The 24,698-nt window shown below is 43.2% G+C and overlaps 1 protein-coding gene across 1 annotated transcript in view; it reads right to left on the bottom strand.

The window, feature by feature from the left end:
* Positions 1-3,987: 3,987 nt before the first annotated feature.
* The window catches only part of THUMPD2 (THUMP domain containing 2), a 54,157-nt gene continuing 33,446 nt past the window's right edge, over positions 3,988-24,698 (bottom strand). The window contains exons 3-4 of the mRNA XM_063328557.1: positions 4,801-4,949; positions 3,988-4,316 (exon numbers count right to left, since the gene is read on the bottom strand). Coding sequence (XP_063184627.1) covers positions 3,998-4,316; positions 4,801-4,949 — 468 coding nt within the window. The 3' untranslated portion in view covers positions 3,988-3,997. The remainder of the gene's footprint in view (positions 4,317-4,800; positions 4,950-24,698) is intronic.

Genomic DNA, 24,698 nt, shown 5'->3' with positions numbered 1-24,698 from the left:
AGTACAGGAACATCTCATCTTCATCTCCAGCAGGCATCGCTCAGAGATGCACTGCTATCAAGTACCGCTTTTCCCAGCTGGCACGCTTGTGCAATGTCCCCTTCAACCTGGCAAAGATGAACCACCAGGACAAATGGCATCTGTTCCCATGGTGCGTGCTCTCCCTTTCACATGAAAAACACAGCAATGAGACACTAGTTTGCAGAGGAGCGGGCTGAGGAGGCAGGATCCCATTGGGGCCTGGCCATCAGCAATTTTCTCCCTTGTTTTTACTTGCAGGCCGCTATGATCGGTGCAGGAAAATATGAGCACCACACACAAGAGTTTTTAAGTTTGTTGAATGTGACCTGCTTTTAGCCACCTTTCATAGGCAGGTCACATCTCCCCTCACCTCTCTAGGGGTCTGCTAACACCAGTTTGGAAACCCATGTTCTGGTGTGGCCAGAAAAGCTCCATCAGGAGACATGTCAGAAGCTGACAACAGAAGCCACGTGCTAAACAATTATGGCAGAACCTGTCTGCATGGAAACTTACTGGCCTTTAGAAACTGGAGCATTTCTGTCCATCCAAAGTTACTTTAAATTTAAACTCTAGAAGGAAATAGAGAACAAAGAGTGTATCACAGTGTCTCTGCATAAAACCATGCTGCACCCACATCCTGAAGCCCTATGATTATATGGCTTATATGATAGCGGGAAGATTACAGCACAACTACAAATCCAGTAGTTTGTAGCAGCCTTGCTACAGGATCACTTTCTACTTACAAGCACTCTCTCATCGGCCTGGGATGACTCCTACTGTGGGTCTGCCCGGCACAGGCCAGCTGCAGTCGTGGCTATTTCTGGGTGTCCCTCCACTTCCTCCTGCGGTGGAAGGCTTCTCCGTGGTAACACCTGCTCTTAATTTCTCAGGTTTGGTGGAAACAGACTTGAGAAGGATCACGGCTGGGTTCCTGGGCATGGCTGTAGTTGTTCTCTGCGGGTGCATCGGGGCAGCAGTCAGCTTCTTTTGGGAGGAAAGCCTCACCCAGCATGTTGCTGGTCTGCTGTTCCTCAAGGTACTTAAAAAAAAGAAAGGTTTAGTTGTAAAATTAGAGGTTGTTTAGAGGGGAAGGAAAGGTAAAATCCACAAACACGAAACATCCAAGCTAATGAGGCTAAGCAAAACACACCTTCTCTTGTGCCAGAGGAAATATTTTCATTGGAGCAGCTGTAAATGCACCGCACAGCTATATTTTTTTAATACATTTGGAAAGCACAGGCCCGAGGAAAGGCTCATTGTGCATGGCTAATTGAGCTGCTTAATGAAAAACATAGCCTAATGAAAAACGCTTAAGGAAAAGTTAGCCAACAGAAACCCTAGGCCGGGAGAGGAGTGACGGCAGAGAGCTGGGGAGCGATTTAGCCTGAGCCGTTCCTCTGCGGAGTTATGTGGAGGGCCAGCCGCGGAGGCAGATTACCTGCTCAGTAACCTCCAGATCAGATAACACGCAGCACAAGGCAAAACAATTTCCCCTGGCTGCTCTGAGGCACGCAGCAGGCTCTGCAAAATCAGAGGTGACTGAAGTCACTGAGGAGACTCCCTTATTCTTAAAAGTAGCAAACACGAAGTTTGCTGGATGCAATTCGCAAGCACAGAGCTGAGGCTTAGCCTTACGTAACTGGATAATACACAAAAACTTTATGAATGCCAGTAATTATCACCTGTGTGCTACCCAAGATAACTTATACCAACAAAGCTGGGAGCAAGTTATTTGATTAGTAAGGCCTAACATTTATTTTGTTATTCATGCTATGCTACATTTCAAAATAATGACATGATTATTTCATTTACAGGAATATTTTGCAGTGTATCTCTGTGCATTTATGCAGCTAGCATAATATATGACTTAAACCACCCCTCCACATTCGTCTATAGTCTCCCTGATGACGTCGAACACATCGAACATGGATACCACTGGTCTGTAGTTTGTGTTTGGTGCAGTCTGGGATTTACAGCAGCAGCTGGGTGTCTTTGGATAGCTTACCCATTTATTAGCAGGGGCAACGTTATGCAGATGAAGTCCACCAGAGACTCCTCCATATGACTCTCCACCTGCCACAAACACCATTTATTCATGGATGAAGGGCATTTTTCAGAACTTACTCGAAGAAGCAGAAGCCAGAATTCCAAGCACAATAGTCTGATTCTTCAAAATCTGACCATAGCGTTTTACCAGTTCAGCAAGCCGTTCTCTCATGCTGCCCAGCAGAGAGATTTGAAAAGGAGACAGTTCTCGGAGGACAGAGATGGCTCACGAGAGATGCTTCAGTTCAGCATGACAAGTCCATGCAGAGGAGGATGTTTGCACTGGAAAGTAAAAGGGGGAGGAAAGTTGCTGAAAGAATTAAGGGCTATTTCTGTTTTTCAAGGATCTGTACATAAAGGAATTAAGGAAAAGTCACTGTTGCCAAATGAATCCTCGTCAGAATTATAAGCCCTTCTCCCTGTGAGGGGAGGGAGCCAGGCTTGGGTAGTCTGGTGAAAAGGAGGCAGAGGGGGCATCTACCAGGAGCCTGTGACTGCTTGAAAGGCATTTATAGACATGGGCGAGCCAAACTCCCGCAGTGTCAGACAATGCAGTGAGGGATAACAGCCACAGATTGCAGTTTGGGAGGCTCACACATAAGAAAAGCTTCTCCCCCAGGAGGGTGGTGTCCCCTGGGACATGTACCCAGAGAGGCAGCCATCTCCATCCTTGGAGGTTTCAGACTGGGCTGGACAAAGCCCCAGCTGTTGTGATTGGCAACCAGCCTGATCCAATGTGGAGGCTGGGAGCCACCAGAGGCCCCTTCCCACCAGCACGACAACTGTATTGAAAAGACACCTCAGCATTGTATACAGCTGGGGGGGGCTCCACAAGCAGCTCTCAACAACAGTAAGTTTTAGTCTCCTGAGATACAATTATCCTTAAGATTAAAGCCTCTTCCTTTACCCAGCCAAAGCACCTTGTCAGAATCAAGAAAAAACTCAGAAAAGAAAGCCAAAAAAAAACCCGCCCTGCACACCAGACACACTACTAATCGTTATCTCCATACTAATCACAGCAGAGGAACACAATGCACGAGTCCATCCCAGCTTGCCAAGTTGCAAATGCTTGTCCAAAATAGCATCTGAAAACAATCTGCAGTCATTCTCTATAAAAATACTTCCCTGTCAGCTCAGCAGCCATGGGAAAGCCTTGAATTAGATTATTCCCCCTCCCCCCCGCCCCCCCAATACCTTTTGCATAGACTAAAAGAACTGCTAAGACCTCTCTCTTCTCAGGAGAATTTTTTCAGGTGCTTCTTTGCAGGTAGAAGGAAGATCATCCACTTGGCAAGTTTTTCCATCTTCCACATTGTCCCCTTGAACTAACTTTACCAAGTGCGGAAAAGCATTATTTATTATCCCATTAGATACATGCAAACGCTGCGAAGAACTAACACAGAAAATAGTTAATTTTCCACTCCAAGCAATCTGAATAGTGACATTTCAAACTCATCAGACATGAGCTTTAACGTAATACTACAAGGCATGTGGTAAAGCACGCACCCAGCCCGCAAAACGAGCTGGAGACTTCTTCAGAGAAGATGTGCTTCCTAAAAACATTGCTGAAGGTGAAAATCCATTTACATTTAATATTACCACATTTGTTTCTTACAGTTCTGCAAATGAAGTCTTTCTCTCCCAAAGAAACTCCTCCCAATATCGAGAGGCTTTGCCTAAACAAGGATTTGAAGACTCCTGTTTCATTACAGTATTTTACAGTAAAAACATCTGAAACACTAGTAGGCATCTTACACCTCTCCTGAAAACCAAAGAGAGAAAAGCAATGCCTTTGGACATCCAAAGAACGTGAGGTGAGCTATCAAATGGCACAGAGTTCGTTCGGATCATCAGGGCCCCGTCAGACCACTGCCATGCTGCTCTTCAAGTGTACCAGCATTCAAGTTCACTTTGGCACAATGCAAGAAAGCTATCGATTCCCAGCAGTAGAGATCTTCCTGTATTTGTATATGAAAGCATCCGTCTTTCCAAGACTAACTCCATAAATGCCATCTGGCACCAGAGACCCAAAATGTGTCTGTTGGCTGCTGAGACAGGACTCTTCAACACCACTCACCGAGGAGGAAGAATTCCCATCAACATTCAGGGCTTTTGCAGTGGCAGTCTCACTTGCGCCATCAGAAATGGCATTAGGAGAGTCATTTTCAGCACACTTGGTGATGCCATCCATGCGCTTATGGAGATCTTGGCTCAGCAGCAATACAATAGTGCCTCCAACATGAGGTACTCTGGCAATTGCAGGGGAAAAAAAGGTTAAGTGTTCATCCTGCCTGGCACTCATTCATCTGTGCAGAACTCAACACTGCTGACACTTCAGATGCCAGTTGCATTTGACAAAAGGTCTAAGCACTTTAAAGGTCATAGTTCAACTCAGTAACCTATATCTCCAAACGTCCACCTCTCGAGCCTGCCCAGGTTCCTCTAGATGGCATCCCTTCCCTCCAGCATGTCAACTGCACCACACAGCTTGGTGTCATTGGCAAACTTGCTGAGGGTGCACTCAATCCCACTGTCCATGTCACCAACAAAGATGTTAAACAGCACTGGTCCCAGTACTGACCCCTGAGGACCCACAGATGAATCTCATCAGGTCCAATGGACTTGTGTACCTTCAGGTTCCTTATGTGATCTCGAACCTGGTCTTCTCCTACAGTGGGCAGTTCCTCATTCTCCCAGTCCCTGACTTTGCCTTCTGCAACTTGGGTGGTCCACTTCTGCGTTTCCTGGAGAATATCTGGTAGGAACATTATGTCTTTTGTGATCTTGAACTTCTTCCCAAACAGAATATCCAAAATCACAGTGTCAGATCCTTCTGAAGGCAATGGCAATGCAGCAGAATAAAGGCAGGTCTTTACATCTAACTATCTGAAAAATGAACAGCAGCTATGCCCCCTTCACCTTACAAAACTGCCTGCCAGCTGTTTTGTTGGTTATGAACTCAGATTCACAGCTCCTTCTGTGCTTATCCTTGCAAACGGCACTATGAAGCCACCAACCCAATGGAGACTGGTAAGAGACAAATGCGTTAGACTGTGCTTTAGCTTGTAGCTTCCCTGTTAGGGGTGGTATGGGAGTAAGACTCTCCTAACAGGGGACTGCATGGTTCCAAACCAATTGCTGCTTCTCAGCATGCAGTACATCTTTACAAGCCAAATGCAAAAGAAGAGGTAAGCTTGCAAGCACTTTACTTGGCACAGATGTCAGATACACACATATGAATGGCAAGGAACCACACATTAAATTCCTCTCCATACCCCTTTTCTTCTCCCAAGAATCCAGTTACAGCCAAAATCACTTGGATTCTGGCAGAGCTAGTGTCTGAAGTAACTCCCCAGAGTTCCTGCATACTGGGAATAGTCAGTTCTCTTGTCCATGATGCAGCACTGCACCCTTGTGGTGATGAAGGCCGACCACATACCAGGTTGTGCTGGCCAGAGTGTAGGCAGCACGTGAAAGGACAAGACTATGAGTTCTCCATCCCTCAGGATGCTCAAAATTCGACTGGACAAGGACCTGAGCAACCTGACCCAGCTTTGGGCTTAGCTCTGCTCTGAGCAGATGACAGGACTAAAGACCTCCAGCAGTCCCTTCTCACCTAAACCCTGCTGTGATTCTATGCCAGCCTTTCCGGAACTAGCTGGAGATGTTTCTTGGACCATCCTTGGATCAACTCTTGCAGCACAACAATTTTATCTACAAGGGGAAGGACAAGTTACTTACAGTCCCTCTCAAAACATGCAGAAATAACAGCTTCTGACCACTGACAAAGACAGCAATTACTCATTCAGTATTAGAAAAGCTCGACATCAAAGTACCTTCCATTATCCTAGAAGCCAAGCCCAACCACAGCTTTTAGGCAAGAAATAAATCTATATATAGTCTTATAAATAAGAAATATTTATATTTCTTATAGTCTTATAAATCTTATAAATATAGTCCTGTAAGTCTTATAAATAAGAAATACCATTCTTACCAGAATGGTAAGAAATAAATATTGCAAAGTAAAAAGATACGCATACTTCATCACCCATGCACAGGGAAAAACACTCAGCTTTTGTCTGTCGTGAATATCATATAGGACTAATTTAGACTCAGGCTCTGAGGTCCAGAATAAGGTCATAAAATTATTACGTTCTCCCCAGACTAGCTCATGGACTGACAGCAAATCGATTCCCTCTTGCAGGAGAAAGGCATCGTCATTTAAAATACTCCTACTGCAAAACATCAACAATTCAACACTGAGCTTAATGAGTCCCCACTATTACTCATTTGGTACATTTAAGTTACAAGCTACATTTTATCTGGATTTTTTTTTATTTGTTTTTTTGAGAACGACAAAATTTGTCATTTGTAAGCCACACAGCCCTTCCCAGCTGAGATCAGGAGAGTGGTAGTGTCTGAAAAGTTTCTGCAAGACTGGAGCCTGCAAACTACCGTTCTTTCCTTAGCACATTCGTTTTATTATTTTACACATTCAGAAGCATGAAAGAAAAAGGAAGAAAGGAGATGATTACAACTAAACTAAACTAAGGGAAGTATGTCTTGGAGATGCACACAGATAGACAGTGTTATCTGTAATTTCTCTTTCATGTTTCTGCATTGATCTCTAAATTATTTCCCCTTTTCCCTGTGGAGGGAGCACCCCATCAGCAGGAAACAAATAACTGAATTTCTCTTATCACCCTCACAATAATCTTTCTTCCTAACAATTATTCATGTAGCAAGGGGCGCATCCACACAAGCACAGAAGGTTACAAACCTACAGTCAGCACCCAAAGAGACTCTCACAGATATTTTCCAAAGGAAAAACTTTCGCTAGCCCTTTTGACTCTTTAGTCCATGGCAGTGGTTGTTCATGACCAGAGCAGAAATGGGATTGGCACAACCTATTATTTTAAATAGCGTGGCTGTGGTCGGTGTGACTGGACTTGCAAATTGGATTAAGGCCGTAGACGCAACATTTCTGTTGAAGTGCTTTCTCTCTCGTCTTCCCATCTAACCAAGGTCATGAATCGCATCAAAATCAGAATGCCATTTATTAAGGTGCAATTAAAGATCTGTGAACGTGTGTTCTCAAATGCTAAGTGAATAGTAATTTGTCTTTTAAATCCCCAATTAAGAGCATCAGTAGATAACCAATCTGTTTGTATAATCATGGAGAATTAATGTCTGTTAAGATGTGACCAATTTACATCCTGTTGTCATCTGTGCAATTCAATGGGATTTTACTAACTTTTCTTATTTCTATACGTAACCCTAGAGAAGCAGGGAGACCAAAGTCAGTCTCTTGTTGTTAGAAGACATAAGGAAAGGGAACATCCATAAATGCCACTGCATGCACAAAGCAAGCAGCTGTGTATTGCTGAGCTGGATGACACGGTTAGCAGTCTGGGTCTTGGCTATAACTACGAAAATTGCATGATTTGTGCCTCCTGAGAAAAATAAACAACCTCTAGATAGAGAGGGGAGACAAACCAGCTGCTAGCTTTAAGCTCTATGTAATTTATTTAACTTCATAGTGCCGTGGGCTCGTTAGATTGGCCAGTGTCACAAGCACTGAGTGTGCCAGTGGGCTAACAATTAATCCCATTAGCATTAGCTGCTTAGTTTCTAAAACTGGAACCGAAATACTGGATGACAGTCTTATTCGGCTTCATTATTTTAGCTAGACTTCTCCTTCAGATTTGAAGACCTACACAGCAGGAAAAATAAATTCTCAAAAGAAATGAGGTTGGCAGGGAAAGAGTTTCTCTTCGCCCTTTCAAACTGTCTGCACAGAACAGCGTGTGTCTGTCGTGCAGAAAGAGAGTGCGATTACAGTACTTACATAAATGGCTTTCTAAATTGGCGTTTTAAACAAACGTTTCACGATGATCCTATCTAGATACACCTATTATACTAATTTCAAATTGTAAAAAAATGCTATCCTCCTTTTTATGCAACTGTACTTGTATAGATTTCAGGAGGAAAATTTTATTTCCTGCGGTTTTTATTTACGCCGCTAACCTTTCAAGAGTCTATCAGAGCATTGCGTTCATGAAGCGGAGGCAAACTGAGCCGCTAACGCAGGCACCTCTTCACAATCTCATCTCAGAAACGGCAGCGATTCTTTTTATACATCAGCCATGTGGCTCTGGGGAGAAGAGTTCTGCGGCATGGACATCAGTACCTGAGCCTTTACATTTTTTTCACAAGTTCGGGAAAATAACACACCTTTGAAATTTGGCTTGGGAGGGTTTTTTTGGTAAATGCGAGTGCAGCTGCGATCCACTCAGTAGCAGTCAGACTTTGCCTGGGTGCAGGAGGTGGAGCTACTGAGGGAGGGAATAAATAAAGAAAAAAATCAACCTAAAAGACCCTTTCTGCCCTAGAAGGGTTGTTGTGGTTTGGTTTTAAAGTACGATAGTCGTTGGAGGGAAGACTCCAAGCTATAGCACTGATAGTCCTTTACGTTTCTGATGGCTGATTCAAATCACCGGAGCGATGGCTGATGGGCAAAAGCAGCATGCCATTTGTCTTCTAAAGCTGTAGGGAAACAGAAGAAGCACACGCTTTGGAGTGACAGGAGACAGGAGGGTGCGCAGCTCAGAGCAGGGTCTGGTCCTGTGTTTTCTGGCTTACTCCTAGAAACCAGTATGTGATTCCTACCTATTGCTGTTAGAGGGCAGCAGATATCCTCAATAAGGTCCCCGGACACTATGACCTAGTTCTGCCAGGGCTTTGTGGCATCAGCCATCCAGGGAAACGTTGCCCAGCACTCATTTCAACCTCTGGGTCCAGTCAGCTATGACTTTTCCAAGTTTTAATTTCTCAGGTTAATATTTTCCATGCTCCGTCTGTCTTAGCTCAGGTTTTCTTGGGAATTTGAACAGTTTTACAACCATCTTCAGGATGGCAATTAATCTAAAATCTACCATTCTGCTACTGCCAAAAATATTCCTACCAAGCATTTCTTCAAATCACCTAATGCTTCTATCATTCAGGAGTGGAATTTTTAGGAAATTGTAATGCTGGACTCTAGAGATTTTTTTTAACTTTTATAATCATACCAAATCCTATTACAAAGTTCTGATACAACTACTTAAACCTGTTGAATATCTGCTTTTTAAGCTTGCAGATATTTCATCAGTCCTCTGCTTTTACTCTCTTTCTCAGGATACGTGCACGTCCTTCTCCTCCTTCAGCTCTCACCACACCTGTGATCTCGGGGGTGGGGGAAAAGCAAACAAAGAAACAAAAAACTGGCCTAGGATGCTGGAAGTTTTTCGTTTCAACTCTTTCAATGACAGTAATTTAACAATTAGTTAAAGTGTTAAGCAAACCTGACCATGTAGACCATCCTGCGGCAGCTAAAAGTCCAGCAGATTTGATTCCCCAGTATAGGTACTACATATTTGATTTAATTTTTATTGATTTAACTACACTGCTTTCCAAAGGAAATTGTCCTTATGCCCGGCTCTGATACCTATAAATAGGAGTCTAAAAAAAGGTATTTCATTGGCTCCTCTGGATTTTTTGTTTAAACAGCAGAAAGTTCAGACCTTAGCCTTCAAAAGACTTTTTATCTGGAAAAGCGTAGGATCTCCCTCTAAAGGTGTCATGCAAAAAAAAGGGGACAGCTTATTACTTTACTGGCTGCTTGAACTCAACAGCACAAGAAATTTAGTAATTGAATCCAGGAGACACTGTTGTCCTTCCACATGAGTGTCATTGAGTTAAATGTGTGAAAGCTCAGTTTTCTTTCAAAGGTTGCCCAGGCAGCATAATCAAGATCAAGGTGGTTTTGTTTGCTATTACTTTACATAAACAATCAAACATCAGGCATCTGAAAATGCCGCAATTAAGATCGTAGCCAAGACTTGCAAGTGCACTTCTCCCCACATCTCAGGACTTGTCCTCCGCCAACCCACTTTCACGTGTGAGGTAAGAAGGATCCTATGGAAACCAACTCATCCCAAACACGGTCCTGCCACACTCTCTGTCTGCCCTGTACATCTGAGAGAACAGGTGTCTCCTGGAGAAAGCAGAACATCATTATATAGGCTGTATTGCAACACACGCATGCAAAGGAGAAGAAGAATTGCACACACGGCCTTAATTCTGGCATTTCTGATTCCAGGTGCTCAGCTTTTAAAGTGCTGGAGTTACGCCTTCTATTAAAAAAAAAAAAAAGACATCACTTTACCTTGCTGACCCAGGATTGACCCAAGACATCACAGGTCCTGGTTCCATTTAAATAAACATCAGGAAATTCTCATCGATTGGAAGAGAAGCAGGACCAAGCCCGTATTAAAATAACGGAGTGCCTGAGCCACTTTGGGAGCTGCTTCTCAAAGCTGGTGGGGGAAGTCACAGCCCCTGTGGATTCTCCTCTGGCCACAGCAGCGCTTTGGTGGCAAGGGCAGCAGCATCTCCCTGGTGTCTCACAAAACAGAAGGTGTTATTAATACCGTAGCCAAAATTATGCATATTAAAAACATAGGTGTTTTATTGCTTTCTGGTTTCTTGACCGCTAGAAAGTACCACTAAACAGCTTACAGTTAGAATTTTAATAACGCCAGGTTGTATTAAAAATTGGTTATTGCACAATATCTTCCTAGTGGTAAACACTTAACATAAAATAGCAGAAAAGGCAAAGTGTAACTTGCTATTTTAATATATTAATACATTTTTTTTTTCTTCTAGACAATGAAAATAAAAGCCCTTTTAGCAATGCAGATATTTATAAGTTTAGGTCCCATTAAAATTTCTCATGTGCATAATGTGCATAAATAAATCTAATCAAGTTCACTGCTGAAATAAAGTCGTCTTTGCAGTTGGACTACTTTTCATTGTTTATGTCAAAGAGAAAGAAAATTCAGCAACGAGCTGATAGAAAACTTCGCTTTATGCAGGCCACATTTTAACTTGGAGAAAGCAGATGCAAATCCTTTGAAAATCTGTGCCTGAATCAGAAGCGAACAGTAGCATTAATTGAGAAATATATGAGTATGGCAAAGGAGTGAACCATTTTAGTAAGGAGTGGGTATTTGCTAGATCTCCTGTGGGCACTTGTAACTTCATTCCATGGGAGCCCAGCCCGATGGTTCTTCCTACTCAGGGTCCTTCCCAGGAAGCTACTGGGGACAGTGTTTCTGCAGATCTACGCAACCGAGCCAGCATAAAAGAGCCGACGTAAGGAAATAGACGTCTGCATTATTCCACATTTAGCCCTATGAGTTCAGAATCTCACCTCATCAGGTTTTGAGGGTATTGTTGTTTGTTTTGTTAATGCAAACTTAGGATGCCAACTCTGCCTAGAAGTTTAACTTCATCATTAAATTTTAAATAGAAACACGCATGTTCAGGAGTCATTTCTTCTTCCTCCTCTTTCCTGGTGAGTCTATTTTGAATATAGGTATCGTTTCTTCCTGTGATTTTGCACTTCAGGGATTGTTATTGCTTTGGAAGGATTGTTGAGAAGATTTATGCTATACAAATAATTAGTGATCTGCACTAAGAGAGACCTTCAACAGCTACTTAGTTTCAGACTGCTGCTCTTGGAAATCCCGACTAAACGTATCAGCCTGATTAAAGATACTGAATATAGAAAGTTAAGAAAGTCAGAGTTTTGCACGTGCGACGTCCACTTGCACCTCCAATATTTAATAAATCCATTTCACAAAGGATGTTAGTGAAGAAAAGTGCAGGGAACGCTGCGCTGTGAGAAATTTTTCATCTGGACAATAACTGGGGGGCTTTTTTACAGGCTCAGCCTAAATAAAAGTTCAGTTTAGGGTTGAGAGAAAGAAAGAGCCTGGAGAGCTGCAGCTGAGGTGGGGCTGGAAAGAGGAACCCAAAGGGAAGTGTGGGCTGAGGAGAGACCTGGGTTGTAAGAACCTTCTTCCTGGGTAACGGCTGGCTGCCCGTGTGGAAGGATAATCCTCAGATTATAGTTATTTTTAGGGTTAGGATTCAGGTTTAGGTTGAGTGAGAGCCCTGAGCTGCCGTTAGAGTGGGACTGCAAAGGGGCTGCCGGAGGAAGCGTGGGCTGTAAAGAGAACGGGCTGTGAGAAGTAAAGATGATACAGAGTGGACATCAGCCGGTCCAGTGAAAATTGTCTGCTCTCCTCTTGAATGAAGATAATGCTCGGGCTCAGCAAAACATAATCTAGTGTCGTCTTCCTCCCCTTTCTGGCATTCATTTCTGCAGACGGTTAATAATAACGGCCTATTTAACCTCATATGTTAAATATGCCAGCACCCAGAAGGCCCAGTTTTATTCTAACTGGTTGAAGGAATTATTCATTACTTCATTAAATCTTACTTTCCTCTTAAGCATTTCTGCCTGTCCTGTGGTAATTTAAGAACTCGTTCCTTTTTCTCCAATCTCATATTTTTCAAGTCCTCTTCTTTCCTAATCTGCTTCTTTTTTTTTCTAGTGCACAGGTATTACACCAGGGTCAGTGACAGCAACAACTAAACCATATTTTTGATATGCATTTAGTTTTATTTAAAGAAATTAGTTCATGACTGCAGAAACAGCTATTAGTAGCAGGAGTAATTTGTTTTGGCTTGAAAGCAGATGAGAAAATGTCAATGATGCGCTAACTTTTTCTTTTTCTTTTTTTTTTTTTTAACTGAAAGAACAGGGTAGCGCTGGAGAAGAAAAGGTTTCTTTGTACCTCAGTGTAGAGTCTGAGGCTGCCCAGGAATGATTTTCTATCTGGTTCACTGAGATCAGCCCGCAGGTGGGGAATTAACAATGATGCATTCTCAAATAAAAGCTTCAACCTGCAATCCGGACACAAATACCCTCGGATTTTCATAGCGTATAGAGCTGCACCCAGATGTGAATATCACTGCCGGTACTTACCTCCTGTATAAATAAAGAAAAGCCTTAAATCTGAATAGGGTAGATGATAGCAACAACTTTGATGCTTTTAAGCCAGTGGACATCTCGACGGAAGACTGTGGAGACGTGGGCAGGTGCCTGTGGGCGTTTGCGGAATGCAACAGACCTTAAGGAAACAATATCGTACAAAACAAGAACAGCATGGGTTATTCCTTTTCAGAATGATATGAGCAGGATGAGACCATTAAATAAAGAAAAATAAATATTGAATAAAGAAAAATGAAAGAAACATCATTAAATAAAGAAAAATAAATATTAAATAAAGAAAAACAAAAGAAACGTCCGTTACCTTGTGGTGGATCCAGGAGCTTTCTCTGGGGACCCCTTTCTGCACGCAGGCTAAGGTGCCACGCGCCTGCTGCTGCAAGCTTGGGGGGGGCTGCAGCAGCCACAGAGAGGTTTCTTACCCTGACAAAGCTTTCTGTGAGGTGTTTTTGGCTTGGTTGTGCATCAGAGAAAGCGGAGAATGAAAAGCCTGGAACGTGCAACTGCTCTTGGGGTATGTGGGAGCACGTAGGTTTAGGCGCAGGAGCGCGTCCTGGCCTGGGGGCAAGGCTGCTCTCTTCTGAGGTGTCCACCTACACCTCTAACTACAAAATTTGCTCAAGTAATTTCTGGAAAGTGGCTGCAGTGAGGACAAAAGAGCAGTCCACCATGACTTTTGGAAGATATTTTTATTGTTTGGATACTCTGACCTAGCTGAAGGTAGAATTATAATTTGAGCGGATGGCCAAAATACCTGCTAATAAACTTTAACGTTCTCCAATGTCACCCTGGGAGCAGGCTGTAGCTGGAAATAATTAGTTATAGGAGACCTCTCAAACTTCACTCTTTCATTTTTTACCTACTTTGTACTAGTTGACCACAGTTCCCAGCTCGGGGAATGAACCTGTTTGCCCTTTGTTGCTAACGCTGGCCTGTCACGGAGAGCTGTGTGTCTGCAGATGGGAGGAATGTGACTTAAACCTCAAGTCATTATACCAGATTAAAATGAGCGGGGCTGAGTTTTGCGGACCACTGGCAGAATAAAAGCCTACAGCGTACAGACGTAAACCAGTAGATGAAGTATGCTCCCCTCGACCCGGGGAGCACAGGCTGAACTTCGGCAAGCGAAGGCTGAAAACCATTTGTCATCTGAATTAGAAAAGGAACAGAGCCAGCAACGCTCTTTCGCCTCTGTACAAGGCTGTTCCAGGTATTACCCTATAATCCCCCAGAAATCAAGGACAATTTTGCTTATGATCTTCATAGGTGGCAGGCTGGGGTTTTATTTTTGCTGGGGGAAGATTAAAAGATTCAAGACAGGTGTACTAAGATCACAGGGCTGCACTTATTCCCCTTCCCTGGCAGACAGGAGCTCCCTCCCTGCCCCTTCTTCAGCCCCTGCAGAGATTTCCTTTCTGCTGTCTTTTGATGGCTGAACAAAAGGGGGAAAAAGAAACCCAGTGCAAATAGACTTACTTAGGGAAACCAGGGAAATCCTGGACAAGTAAGGAAGCAAACCCGCACTAGTGCTCCGGCCGAGCTCAGTGTCTTCGTTTGGAGTCCAGTGTGTCTTGTCTTTTGAACTGACTGCAATGGTCTTATGATTTGGTCTTGGTTTTTGGTTGGTTTTTTTTTTTTTTTTTTTCAATTGATGTACATGGCGCAGCAGTATCCTGCATGTTCTCCACACACTCACGTAGCCAATATTCCAGCTACCTGGCTAAGACTGCAAAGGTGTCAGTTTTCTAGAGCCCCCCCCGTCCCCCCCATGCCTTTTAACAGCCACCCTGTTGCCAACAGGCACTCCAACCCCAAGGGAACCTGGCACGCAACTGTGCAACCCCCGTAGCTTTGGAGCTCTGTTTGACTGCTTCTTTCTGCCACATCGAAGAAAATCCCTGCTCAAACAGCTCCCAGATGTGCTAGCATGACTTTTTTTTTTTCTTTTTTCCTTTTTTTTTTTTTTTCTTCAAACTGGCACATAGATACATTTCTCATCACGGTGCAGGCTCCTCAGCACAGTTACACTCGCTCTTTCACACTGTCCCGGTTCCAGACCAGGTCAGCATGCAGAGGGAGCCTGGGCAGCTGGCTCAGCATAGCCCTGCGCTTGGAAACTTGTCTCTACTTTATGCTAAAAAATAATTCTCAGGCCCCCTGCACTTGTTCTGGACTACAAAGCCCACCTCTGTCAAAGAGGATACAGCCCTTGTCCTCCTTCCTTCTTACCACCTCTGACTGCACCGCTCTCCTCTCCTAAACAGGAGGCAAGTCGTGACTGTTAATCTTTTATTACCAAAACCACGTCGCCATCGCTCCCAAAAGCACAGCCCACTTCTTCCAAAGAAGAAACCTGTCTCGGTTGTAGCATTCCCCACTCCCAGTTTCAAGCCCCCACCTTGCACTCAGGCGGGTGTAATTTAGGTTTGATACCAAAACCCACCAGCCTCATTTGATTTCTTTTTGGTTTAGGTGAGATCTTCTTTGAACTTTGAGTCTCCATTACACAAAGTAAATTGGTAGGCAAGGCATTACAATAAAATACTCTCCTACATCATGAGAGGCAGGTTTTATTTCATTTTCACTACAAAGCTGACGGTTGTGTTGCCTTTTCTCTTCTTTAATGAAGTCCAGAGTATTTCTGAACTTTATTATATTATAATAGCACTATAAGAAGTGATCTTATTTGATAATTTATAGCGGCCTCTCTTGAAATAAACTTTGAGATATCTTGAAATCCTCTCTTGAAATAAACAGTGACACTTCTATCCAAATCTACTCCGTGCAGAGGAAAGTTCATTGCCTGTTTAATAGATGTTATAGCTTAGAAACAGATTTTTTCACTAACCTTATGCTTTCTCTCAGATTTCTGAAAGTTCAGACATACAGTAAGTTGCTGGGGAAACACTTTGGCTCCACCTGGCCTTCCTCAGCCCAGGCAGAAGGGGCCGAAGCAGCCAGCTATGTCTTAACTCTCTTCACTTTTGGAAAAGCACCCGCGTTTGCTCTCCACCCCAGTGGTTTCACAGCCAACCTCAGCTCTGCCCCCCACGCTGCACCTGCCAGTCCCTTCCAAGAGTCTTGTTCCCAGGAACTCACACCAAACCACTGTTGTCCTCTCCAACATTGCACCTCAAAATAAATGCAGCAGTGCTTCTACAGTAACACTCCACCATCAACAAACCCCTGCATGAAAACTCCCACAAAAACACTCCACCATCAACAAACTCCCACAAGAAAAGTCCCCACAGCAGCATTATCCCACCAACAAATTTCCACTTGAAAATTTCCACAGGAATACTCCGCCGTCATCAAGGTCCTACATGAAAACATTTACGTTAGTGCTAAGATTACACAAGATACTATCAAGAAACTAAGACACACCTTGCCCCAGTGGTGGGAAGGTGGTTCATACTGGGAGGAAGCCAGTGGGAACCACTGGAGTACCTCCAGCTGCCCCTGCACAGGGCTGAAGGGGTTGTTCTGAGCCCTCAGATTCAGCCTGGGGCGGGAGTCAGTGCTGAGATCTGCCGAGCCCAGGTGACCACCTGGCTCACCCATGAGCAGGAGAGGATCATGTACGTGGGATGCATGGGGGCTCGGAGCACTTAATGAGCCAAGGGGCTTCAGAGGTTGCCAGGCTGGTGAGGAGAAAGCAATTCTCGCCCTCATTACATGACCTCAAGGAGACACCTGGCAGATTAGGGGTGTGGGAATTGGAAGCAAAGTGCTTTAAAACAGATTTTTTCCAGGCAATAGAAATGATAGCAGCAGCCTCCCAACACCAGTCCTCTCAGCCCAGCCACATTGATGCTGCGCTGGGTGAAGGCAGGAGCCGTCCCATCCCTCAGGGGGACGTCCTGCAGAATCATAGAATCACAGAATGGTTCAGGTTGTCAGGGATCTTGAAGATCATCCAGTTCCAAGTCCCCTGCCATGGGCAGGGACACCTCCTACTAGACCAGGTTGCTCAAAGCCTCATCCAGCCTGGTCTTGAACACCTCCAGGGACGGGTCAGCCACAGCTTCTTCAACCTGGCTGGCTTCTTCAGTCTGGGCCAGTGTCTCACCACTCTCTCAGTAAACGATTTCTTCCTAATATTTAATCTAAATCTCCCCTCTTTCAGTTTAAAACCATTTCCCCTCATCCTATCACTACACTCCTTCATAAAGAGTTCCCTCCCCAGCTCTCCTGTAGGCCCCCTTTAGGGACTGGAAGGGGCTCTAAGGTCTCCCTGGAGCCTTCTCTTCTGCAGGCTGAACAACTCCAACTCTCTCAGCCTGTCCTCACAGCAGAGGTGCTCCAGCCCTCTGAGCATCTTCATGGCCTCCTCTGGCCCCACTCCAACAGGTCCATGTCCTTCTTATGCTGAGGACTCCAGAGCTGCACACAGTACTCCAGGTGGGGTGTCACCAGAGCGGAGTACATGGGTAGTGGGCAAGCCAGGCACCATGGTTACTGACATTGAAAATGATTTAAGGCGCAGGGGGCAGTGACAGTATAACGTCTCGAGTGCGCTGCCAGTGCTCATACTGGTGTTGTGCTCGCCCAGTGGATTAATAGAGGGGTTTGGATTCAATCCCAGCTGTTAATCCTTTCGATGGCACAGGAATAAAACATATCAAATTTCAGTCAAGGTTGGTTGTAAGGTTACGTGGTCCTGCTCCTTGTCAAATTATACGTAATTCCCTCTTTCTAAAGTGTCCTGGGACAAGCATTGCTCCCGGGAAGAGCTGAGAAACATCGCTGCTCCACAGAAATCGGAAAAGGTGTATTTCTGCTCTCAAAGAAAACATCCTCTTCCCTCAGCACACAATTGCGGGCTTGAGTAGATAACGGATATGAAACTGTGTTACAGAAATCTGTTGTCAAAGCCAACGCCGTGTCTTTATTTTAATTTAAAAAGGCAAACATAACTGCTGAATAACGCGTTATAAAAAAAAAAAAAATTGTTTTCAGGAATCCTGCATTAAAAACTAACAGTCTTCATTCATCAAGTCTCCAGACAGGCAATGGTGAGAGAAAGTCTCTCTTTAAAAACATACTCAACGCATTCAGAGGCATTTCTTTCAATGGTTGATTACTGAATATTGTAACTTTTTCTAACATTTTTGCAAAGAAAACAATTCTTTTTTCTTACCTTATCTGTCATTATTATATCTTCACTTATAGCTTTAGCAATTTTTTTCTGAATATGAATTCATTTAGTTATCCTGTATAGGTTCGTAACGCTACAATCTGCTCTCCTAGCCCAAATCCTAGCCCGAAGCAGATGATTTATTTTGTATATGCTGAATTTTGATAATTCTTCCGTATTTTTTCATGCACATCAAGGTACTCCATTGCTGTAGTTCACGTTGCTTTATTCCTGACAGATTGAAATTCCATTTGACAAAAAAGATAACTAAACAACTTCCCCAACATCTTACACATTAAGTCAATTCATTGATGTGCATCAAGTTTGACATATTACCAATGACTGACTAAGTTGCAGTTAGAAGGACAAATCTGCTATTTATTCTGTAATCCCTTCAGCTAGAGATCAGACATCTGTTTGTAAAGCAATTTTTTATAAAAGCACGGGGAAGTCTTCCTGGCACCCATCTGGTTAATATATATTCCCAACTGTATTTCAATTTTTCTGGTGAAGTAATCTTACCCACCAGCTTTGCGACTTAAAATATCTTGCAGTGGCCACTAAGTACAAATCATGTGTCCACATGTGCCTTATTTCAGAGCTCTATTTCACCTGATTTATTGTGAAAGGCACAGAAGGAGTCATAGTGGCCGTAGTTTTACAACACAGTGCAGCCTTGTCTCACTTAAAGAGCAAGTAAACTGAGAGCTAGACTAAATATCGAGTACATCTCAGATTCAATACCTATTAGCTTTGCTTTGTCCGGAAAGTATCTTTGTACCTTTGGCCAGCAATTGGTTTTATGCCCAAATTATTATTTTTTTTTTAAAAAAGAAGGAGCTGCACCAGATGCCAGGTGCCGACGCTGCTGAGGTGCACCTCGGGAACCTGGGCTCGCCGCCTGCTTGAAAGGGCTGTTGTCACAAAACAAAACATTACCCGGCATCTAAATTATCAACCCTTCAGGGGTCTTTCTAGGCATCTATCCAGCATCTACCAGTCCCGTGGCTGGAGCACGAGCAAGTCTCAATGAGTTCCTAAGCAGGTTCCCTGACGTCTGTGTCTCCAGGCTCTGGTAGAGCATCCTGTGTGGCTCTGAATGCAGTCTCAGAGGGGAGGAGGACACTATCTGAGGGACAAGGCCTCATTTGAATGGCCTTTGAGATCCTGGTCCTGATTTCTGGGCAAGGGCACAGCAAAGGGTGCAAGAACTGGCTGCAAGGCTACCACCAGCGGCCAGGCCGCTCCGTGCTGTCAGAGGTTAACGTCAGCAGGTATTTGTTATAAGGACATCACCTCCATCATTTTAATTCAGGGCATGATCACGACTTTCTGATTAATTTCTTTAATAATTACAGAATTGAATAATGTGCTACGTCTTTTTGCCTTTATTTATTTAATTTTTTTTGGCCACTTAAGGGCTCATAAAAGTGGTTTGGATGGCCTTCAAAATTCAAAGCGAAGGCTTTAAAAAATACCTGGATACTGATACACATGTGTGTTATGCGTAAGCAACATTTGCAACATATCTATGAACACTGCTAAGAAGGGTAGCCAGATCCTCAGGAGATGTTATGTCTGTGGAGCTCTACTCCTGTGCATTAGCTGTGGGTGGAGGCCAAAGAATCCAACGACCTCTGAAATTAATCTGGTAACAATAATACAACTTCTGCTGCAACAGACCATATTAAAAATAAACAAACAACCCCCCTGCCAGGTGCTATTTAAAGTTGGAATGTTTTATCAATCCCAGCAGAGGCCAAAGACTGAGTGAACTAAAATCTTATTCATAAATACAGGCTTTTAAAGTCCACTGGGATAGAAGAGACAGAGAAACTTCAGCTTCCAGGCAATGACAGGGTGAGCTTCCAGAATTTCCTCTGAATTAGATAAAATCTTCACATCTGTGAACCGAGCACCTCACAGTGGAATTTAATTTGCACACGGATGTGGAGAAAACAAGGCAATTCAGCTGGGTGGTTTTATCTTTTGAACGAAGTAAGGCGAAGTAGCTTTAGTCCAGAATATTGAAAAAGTCCCGTAGATGACTCTCTTTATTCTTTGGCCCAGTGTAACTCTGGGCTGAATCTGTGAAGCTTTATGGGAGTATTTTCTAAACTTAGCTGAGAACATGATGTGGTTTTCTATACACATTTATGAAGAACATCTTGCATAGCGCTCTACAAACAATGACTTAGATACTGGTAATGCATCAGCTATGTAAGCAAATGTGGCAGCAGCTCTATTTCGGTAATAGCTGGCACAAAGTCGATCCCATCTTACGGAGAATGGAATGTTGGCCAGGCCATCAGAAAGAGAACTATTCCCCAGCCCATTTCTAAAGGAGTGATGGATTCCCAGCCTTCTCCTGGATGCTGGCGGCGCAAAGGACGGCAGGACGTGGACCACAGCCTCGTCAGGAAGCTGCAACGCAGGTGCTGCGACATTTCCCACTGGCTACAGGCATTCTCGCCTTTTGGCCCATCACGCTTTGGGAATACACAATGTCACCTCGTCTGGTTCCCGCCTAACAGTATTTTATAAACACTCGTTAATTTTTTGCTTTTAAGTACTTTTCAAGTAATAATGGCGAGTGTTGAAATGTTTATGTTCCCATCTGAACTTGAGGAACACATCTTATCTTTAACGATACCACTAGTCCTAAGCTCTTTCTTTTTGTCAGAAGATTTGTAGCCATACTCTTGCTTTATAACAAGAAATCTTTGATTACCTCTCTTAGGGGAGAAAAACACAAGTTACGTAGTTAAGACAGTAGACAGACCAATTAATGATAATGCCACAAGATGGTGCTGGACGTTTCATTGACACAGGTCCTTGAAACTTTTCATTTCGTTGATGAAGGATCATTAGCTTTGTATTTTCTCTGATTAAACCTCCCCCCAGCTGAAGTTCACTCTGAATCTGTGCTGGCTCACGGCGTGGGGATACCCAAACGGGCTGGCATTTCGCCCAGATCGGATAACGGGTTTTCTGTTTTATACTGTTCTTAAAACATCACCGGTGCTGCTTTGCAGTTGTGCGTCCCAAGATGATTTCAAGGCGGGTCAGCAAAGCTTTGATCCCACTGTGGAAAATGCCGCTTTCCAAGACCCCCCGTTGATCACAGCAACCTGGGATGGCGACCTGACAGCGCAATTCAATTTCCATGGCAATTACGATGCTTTTTTGTTTTGAAAGAGAAAAAAATATCATACAAGCAGGAGCTATGTAATTTCATTCAATTAAATTAAAACTCTAGAAAAAAAGACATCTCAGAAAAGAGATTAGCTGCCTGTTAACGGGTTATAATGCACTCTTCAGCACAGAGAGCTGATCATTACATTTTTTCAACTAATGTCTCTCTAAAATGAAATTTTCGGTATTGTGAGGTATAATGAACCATTTCTGACATTTCCAATCCATGACTGATAAAGCTGTTAACATCTCCTTAGAAAATAAGAACATTCAAACTTTTAGGTCAGACTCCCAGTGACATCAAGGGACCTACAGAGATCATCTACTGACTGCAGGTTAGGCCTTTAAGTGTAAAAAGCATTGGATTCATGCTTTTAGGAACTTCATGGAGTTTGGATTTGGAGCCTGAAAAAGAAAATCCCCTGTATTTTATAATGGGAAGCATCCAAATCTGGAATCCGAATATCCTTAAGTCTAGAAGTGTTTACGTTCCCATCTGAGCTTAAGGAGCACGTCCTATCTTTGTGGTGCCTCTGTGCTCGGCAGGATCTGGAGTCTCCTTTCCCACAGACAATACCTCCTACAGCCTCTTTTTGCAGCTGCTCTGCTGATTTTATAACCAGCCAACCCAGAACAACACTGCAGACGTGGACTTCTAACATAGAGCATCAGCTGCGTCCCTCCACTTGTTTCTTTTCCTTACTGATAGACAGAGACGGGTGGTTTCAGCGGCAACAAGAGCAATGTGTCCAGCTCCCCTTTGACCTCCGCTTTGGAATATGGTAGTCATCTCTTGTCCTACTTCATTTTTACACCACTGCGCTGTAATGGAATCTTTTCCCCAAAGCGCACGCCACCCACTTGGGCTTACGATGAAAGCAGAGAGGGTGTGACTTTCCTTTATAGTCGGCATCGCTCCCAGGCCCGCGCTAGCCATGCTGTTAAAAGAGGAAAGGTTAAAATCCACTTGTCAGTATTCACTGAAAATACTGGCATATTTTGTACATGTAAAATTAGAGTGGTTCGTACGAATAAAATTTTATATGGTGATGTCACAGTGTTTTATTAAAATAAGAATGCGTCATTTTATCAGACTGAAAGACAGAGAAATTAGGACACACACAGAGAGTTGAAGAGAATTATACAAAAATGAACTGAGTCCAATGTCACATCTAAATTCCTGGATTTCTAATTGTCTGCCTATTCTGTTCACAATTTGCACACACTACGTTACATCAAAAAAGAGTCACTTCACATTTAACACTCCATTTTAAACAACGCATTCAACTGAAAAATCAGCAGCTCACAGAGGAGTGATTTCAGGTTGCATTTTTAGATACAACCGTACAAATATTTTGCCATAGCTTCTCATTATTGATTTATTACTACTTGGTCGTTTAGTAGTAATTAATGTGACAAATTTTTTTTTGTTCTAAAAAAAGTCTATTATGTAAATGCAGTATCACTTAGACTTATTGCAACAACAGATACTAATAAGGATATAATTGTTCTTAAAATGGCATTATAGAAAATAGTGTATTTTCCTAGGTCCTAGGCATTCTTCTGTGGATGTATTGCAGGGCGTGAGGTCGGCTTTCTTCCCTTCACCCTTCAGTGTGGCTAGCAGAACGCATTATTCAGTATCCTATTGTTATTCTAAGTGATGATGAAAACAATGGTAAATTGCTACGTAAGTAAAACTAAAATTTTTACTCTGAGGAATTCTGGGTTTTCCTAAGCACATTCAAGTTTGGAACATTACTTGGATTGCAACAGATTCTTAATGGGAGCGAGAAGCTTGGTGTTTACATAATGTCTTCTGTACCAACTGTCTGGTTTCTGGAAAATGTGGTGGAATATTCATACTCCACACCCTACGTGAGTGATATAGTTATTGTAGCCTTCTGACAAGTGTAAATTACAGAATAAAATCTGCATTCAAAGCCATTCATAGTCCTCTCACGCTGTCTGTCACTGCTGGTGTACCTGCTTGGTTTACCCTTGCTCTACAGGAGTCTAATGAACGCCTTAATGAAAATGAAACTCATGGCCTAACGCTTTGATCATCTCACTAATCTCTCCATTACGTCACCCTTTCAACTCCCTACCCAAAGTCAATGGGAGGGAAAAAAAAAATCTAGGATTTTGCATTGCAAAATGCTGCCTAATTTATCGTGACACTTGTTACAATGTTATTATTACGATACTTCCTGAATAGACCTGGCTATAAGTCATGAAATAATGAAGAGCTAACACTGTGAAACTTCCTGCTTCGTCCTCGGGATGTTTAGAGATATGGAGAAGCCACGTAGTCTTGTGATTTCCATGGGAACGACCAAGCCAGCCCCACTCTGCCTGCCCTGGCCCGCGGCATCAGGCAAGGGAGGGCCACGAGATGCAAAAGAGACTCTGTGTTTAGGGCTTGATGTTCTGTTGCCTGCAAACATGTGGGTTGCTTACATCTAAGCAAAAAAAAAGGTAAAAACCCTGCTCATTTTGTGCTTCCCTGACGCATGTAGGAGGAATATAGAGTCACTTTCTGCCAGCGTATGTGGTGCCTAGCTTGATCCTTACTTGGCTGGTTGTCTTAGTGCAGTTGTTTACGTACCTCCCTTGGGAAAAGCAATCTATGAGTTTGGTCATTATGTACCATTATGTACCATTCTGAGGGAGCACGTTCTGTGAAAAAGCATATTGAGTACAAGGTTTGGGTCTATAAGGCAACTTTCACAGAACTTCGGGGAGTTTCAGTTAGCTGTCCCTGATTATCTGGAGCCAGCACTGAGGTTGTATAAATTCTGACATGCGTGCGTTAAAGGAGCAAGGGTAATACTTCGTACTGCTGGGGTTGTTATCGTTATTCCAGATAATACGCACCATCACAATACTGTCTTAGAATTTGGCCTAGCAGAATGTAATACATGACTTGGAGCCGTCATGGAAAACTCTTTGTGAATACTGTGGCAAAGGCTAATGTAAATAAAAGAAGATCAAAGTAAACTTTGAAGTAGGAATGGAGCCTGACATAGCCTAGCAAGACATACTGTACTTAGGCATAACCCAACAAACTGGAAATATTTCATTTTCAATTTCCTGTCCAAGATACCAGCCTTAAGACTTACTTTTTTATTATTATTATTATTATAGATTTTGGTTCTCACTGCCATTAAGTGCAAGCTGTGCTGGCAACTTATTTTACGAGCTTTTCGTAAAGATAGGGACAACATTTTCTTTTTGTAAACACTGCCTACAGCATTTTACCATACAGCAGACCAGTGCAGTTTACCAGCTCTACTAGCACATGACAAATGCTGTCTGTGCCCCCAGAAAACTGCCAGGCAGCAAACAGAGAGCTCAATAAAGGCCCGAGAGAAGGTGTCGGGGTGCACATGCGTCAGT

This window comes from Chroicocephalus ridibundus, chromosome 3 (assembly GCF_963924245.1).
Source record: "Chroicocephalus ridibundus chromosome 3, bChrRid1.1, whole genome shotgun sequence".
Taxonomy (NCBI): domain Eukaryota; kingdom Metazoa; phylum Chordata; class Aves; order Charadriiformes; family Laridae; genus Chroicocephalus; species Chroicocephalus ridibundus.
This window is presented reverse-complemented; position numbering and strand designations above follow the sequence as displayed.